Genomic DNA, 4039 nt, shown 5'->3' with positions numbered 1-4039 from the left:
AAGGTGAGCAGTAGTTGAGGTTGTCATCCCTAGAAAGCCCACGTGAGTCTCTCTCTGCTTAATCAGCGAGGCGAGAGGCCGTTAACGAAATTCATTGAGCGCCTCGCACCCTCTAGAATGGTTCGGCCGCATAGAGCAGCCTGGCCTTTTGCATTGGGCCTAGGAAGTGATCTGTCACTATGCGACCACATAACACACACACACGCACCGAATGGATCGAGCTTCTCAAACCCATAGCTAAGCAAGCTATCTCCCTTGGACCAATTGCTCCGACTTAATCCTACAAACTAGTTTATCATGCTTAGCCCACAACAAAGAGAGTTTAACACGATGAAAATTTCAATACACCAAGTTTTGAACACTACAAGGAATAAACAGAAGCGATTACAATAAGTTTCAAATACAAGTAAGTGATTGCAATAGACCCTAAACATGACTTGCATTCCCTACAAGTGAACCACTTGATCCTACTTTACAACTCCTAACCTCATCTTCTTGCTTCTCGTTTGTGCTAATACAACTCCAGCTAAATCGTGCAGCTTAAAGTTTCACAAACCTACCATCCAGCTAAAAGCCATCATTTGCAACATCTTAATTCACAAAATGCACATCATCTTACATATATAGGTCCGCAATGACTATTAATTCACATTGCACAGAGTGGTTGATTAATGAATTAAAAATATACAATATTTCTTCTTGTTATTTATCAGTGAAGGCAAAAGCTTCTAGCAGTACTGTCGTCAACTACCTACTAACACGGCCCTTGGTGCTTATTATGATCATGGGAATTCTTGATGATGCTTAATTATAGCCATTAGGAAATCATTCAAGCAAGCTGATGATCCATCCATAAACTAGTCACAACACATCAAGCATCATTTCGGACCCGAACATTGAGTCTTCTAAGCCAGACAGAATGGAGGATCATGTGGAAGACGTCAAATCGCCTAGGCGGATAATGAACCTCAAAATGCCTCCTCACCTGTACCACCCTCCTTTGCATTCTTATATGTTGCCTTGGGGAAATGTCCATCAGAATCTTCTTCAAGTTTGGAACATCCTTAACCGGAACCTCAACAGAGAAGGACTTCCAATTCAAAACATCACTAAATGGTGGAACATAGTGGTCTGAAATCAGAACAGGAACACAACCTGCGTATATGGCCTCCACAACTCTTGGGCTTGCAACTTCGTACCCACTTGGGCAGATACAATATTTGCTCTTTCTCATCATGTCATAGTAGGATATGCCTTTTGGAAGGTACCTATGCACCCTTATATCTTCGTCTTTGTTCTCCCAGTGCTCTAAAAGGACCGGTCTAATCGGGCCATGTAGACCTCCAGCAAAGAAAGCCAAGATCGGCCTACGAGATGGGGATGGCCCGCCGATAAATCCTTGTATTGAACCGGTTTGGAGATTGATTTCTGGGAATGACACGTCCTTAGTGGGGTTGAATCCCTCAGATGTATTAGCATTGCAAAGAACTCTGATCGAGTTTTTGTGGAGGCGAGGAGTGGAACGGGAAGTTTCTGGCCCCTGAACCCAAAGAACAAACTCTGAATTAAGAACTATTTATCAACTTTTACTTGAACAGAAAGCAAGATAAATTTTGTAACAATTCAATTAGAAGCTGCGTTACGAACGTAAATAAAGCACGACACGCACTTACCCAATCATGGCAAGAAAGCATAAAATGATCAGATGCTAGGCTTCGATTCCAATAGGGGTAATTTCTTGCAACAAGATTGACATAATCTGTAACAGTCTGTTTAATGGGACTAAAATCATGCGAGTCACGCACATAGACATATCGGACCAGCATTGTCACACTGAAGGGAAGGAGAAAAACGTGTGCTTTGTCAGGATCCCGGGTTCTGAACTGCTCATTCATCTCAATCCCATGGATGAAATACCCTTCGGTGGAGTATATGCTCTTGCAAGGACCATTATGAAACAATGGGGGTTGCCCTTCTTCATACACAAAGATCTTGAATTGCTTTTCCATTTCGAGATAGCTCCTGTAGGGATTGCAGAGGCGTTACTGCCTTAGGGAGCAAAACTATATATATATATATGATGCAGCAATATATAAGCTCTTATAACTTCAAGGTCCCATGGAATGAGACTTATCCTAATGGTGATTGAAACATCAAGAAAGGTGGAACACAGTCGGTTTTTCACCGGGATTGCCACAAATGTAACATGTCTAATATAGTAAACCTTAATTACATGGCCGGGTACCTGTAAAAGGCATTGGCACGCCTATACATCGGACCGACCGGGGCATAATCAGGATCTTGATTTTGGTTTCCATGTTTAGCTTCCTTGATCGCAGCTCGAGCTCTACTAAGGCCAGCTTCAAGTCTATCTAACTCGGTGTAATCTCTCCGGGCTTTCATCATTGGGACATGAGATTCGTTCGTTGGAGGAACAATGCTACTGTGTCCACTCATGGAAACATTGCGCGTGCCTTCCTTAATATCATTCTGTTGAACTAATTCGTGGTTAATTAAACTCACTAAGAAATTAATAAAATGAAATGAAAACTATTCAAATTATGATAACTCCTTCCTTTTAAAAAAAAAAAAAACCCAAAAAATGTCCAGGGCTCTAAGATGAAGGGCGAGATCCGTAAAAAAAAAAAAGCCCCTATAATAATTATATTTACTATTTTACTTAAATCAATATGTTACATCATACAAGAACAGGATGGGGTACATGGGGCCTTTCGTAGTATTCAAGTTTAAAGGTATTTAATCAAGTTCCAGTTTAAAAAAATTGAAACTTTTCCCGAAAGGGAATAAATAAATCGGAAGGACACAAACATTAAGGAAAGTATTAGACATGCAAGTTCAAGGCAACGTGGTACTTTTGTCTTACAAGTTCTTATACCTTCAAGCAATACCATCAAGCTTTTTGGCCAAAAAAAAAAGAAGGATAAAACTTTGCACTGGGTAACTCAGATTATAACATATAGGTTTTTCTTTCAATAAAAAATAAAGCTTTGCACCGGGGTCTATTACATTACGAATTAAAGAAACAAGTTTGAATTTGGAAAATATGCTGCTTGGTATAATCCTCAAACAAAATTAAAAGGAAAAAAAATTGGCATGCAAGAATGGATCGAAGCCAGAAATGGCAAACAAACCTGCAGGCAGAAAAGCAAGAGTTCTTACAGGTTGTACATGTATAGATTCTATAGCGTGTGGAGGAGTAGACGACCGATTTAGCATGGAATCATCGGAGATAGCTTCTTCCATACTGTGAACTTCTACCACCACCACCTGTGACGGAAAATCCAAACGTTTTTTGCTTTCTTTTTCTGATGAAACAGGGGAAGAAGGAGTAGTAGGAGAGCCCCATAGCCAGGGGTAGTTTGACAAGACAACCCAATTGGAGGTTAATGGACCCAATACAGAAAAAGACCCAGATAACACTATCAAAGGCACCACCATAAACATCAAAAGTTTGACAGAAGATGATGATGCTGATGATGAACAACAAAACCCACACCACTTTTTGCTAACACCCCCCATATCTACTACTTCGATTCCCCGATCAATATTCGAGAGCTCTAGGGAACTTGATCTTGTCTTCTTCATGGATTTCTATCTTCTACAAAAGCTGCTTAGCACAGAAAATCTAAATTTAGATTAATATGATCTGCACCCTTTTTCCTCCTTACTAAAGTAGGAGACTGGAGTTGGGGCTTAGGACGGTGAACATTTGGTAATAAATGGTTGCACCCTCACGCCAAGCGTCGTCTTGTTTTGGCCCCTATTCCCGAGTTCCTCATGCAATCTTTTTTTTCCCTATTCTACCCTTCTCACAGCTCGTTTCTCAAATTCTTTAATCATAAAAGAATTATATAACATTAAAACTTAAAACTGAGTAGCTAGATGTTGTATGTTGATACTATGATTTTTATTTTAAAATTCATCTAATATATAATATAAAATTATATCAATTTATAAATTTATTTTTATAATTTTTATATTTGTAATACTTCTTAATTAATTAAGATAAGTGTTATTG

At 39.3% G+C, this 4039-nt stretch overlaps 1 protein-coding gene across 2 annotated transcripts; it reads right to left on the bottom strand.

Moving 5' to 3' along the window:
* Window positions 1–580: 580 nt before the first annotated feature.
* Window positions 581–3742, bottom strand: LOC109008459 (probable glycosyltransferase At5g03795). Of its 2 annotated transcripts, none has more exons than XM_018988556.2 (4): window positions 3181–3742; window positions 2246–2490; window positions 1674–2022; window positions 581–1540 (listed from the first exon to the last, which is right to left on the bottom strand). In XM_018988556.2, exons 1-4 carry the CDS (start codon window positions 3604–3606, stop codon window positions 872–874), a joined length of 1689 nt encoding a protein of 562 aa, XP_018844101.2. In that variant the 5' UTR covers window positions 3607–3742; the 3' UTR covers window positions 581–871. The 2 variants fall into 2 exon arrangements, with proteins under 2 accessions (XP_018844101.2, XP_035544466.1); XM_035688573.1 differs by lacking the exon at window positions 3181–3742 and adding an exon at window positions 3153–3172.
* Window positions 3743–4039: the final 297 nt, after the last annotated feature.

The sequence above is a fragment of the Juglans regia genome, chromosome 3 (assembly GCF_001411555.2).
Source record: "Juglans regia cultivar Chandler chromosome 3, Walnut 2.0, whole genome shotgun sequence".
Lineage (NCBI taxonomy): Eukaryota > Viridiplantae > Streptophyta > Magnoliopsida > Fagales > Juglandaceae > Juglans > Juglans regia.
Note: the sequence above shows the minus strand (reverse complement) of the source record. Positions and strands in the feature narration are given on the sequence as shown.

Bases quoted from the DNA above. Each gene is read 5' to 3' on its own strand.
- LOC109008459 (XM_018988556.2), bottom strand. From the start codon at position 3,606: ATGAAGAAGACAAGATCAAGTTCCCTAGAGCTCTCGAATATTGATCGG. The intron at 2,491-3,180 runs GTAAGAACTCTT...TTAGTTCAACAG, and splicing joins AATCTATACATGTACAACCT to AATGATATTAAGGAAGGCAC. The intron at 2,023-2,245 runs GTACCCGGCCAT...CAATCCCTACAG, and splicing joins CGTGCCAATGCCTTTTACAG to GAGCTATCTCGAAATGGAAA.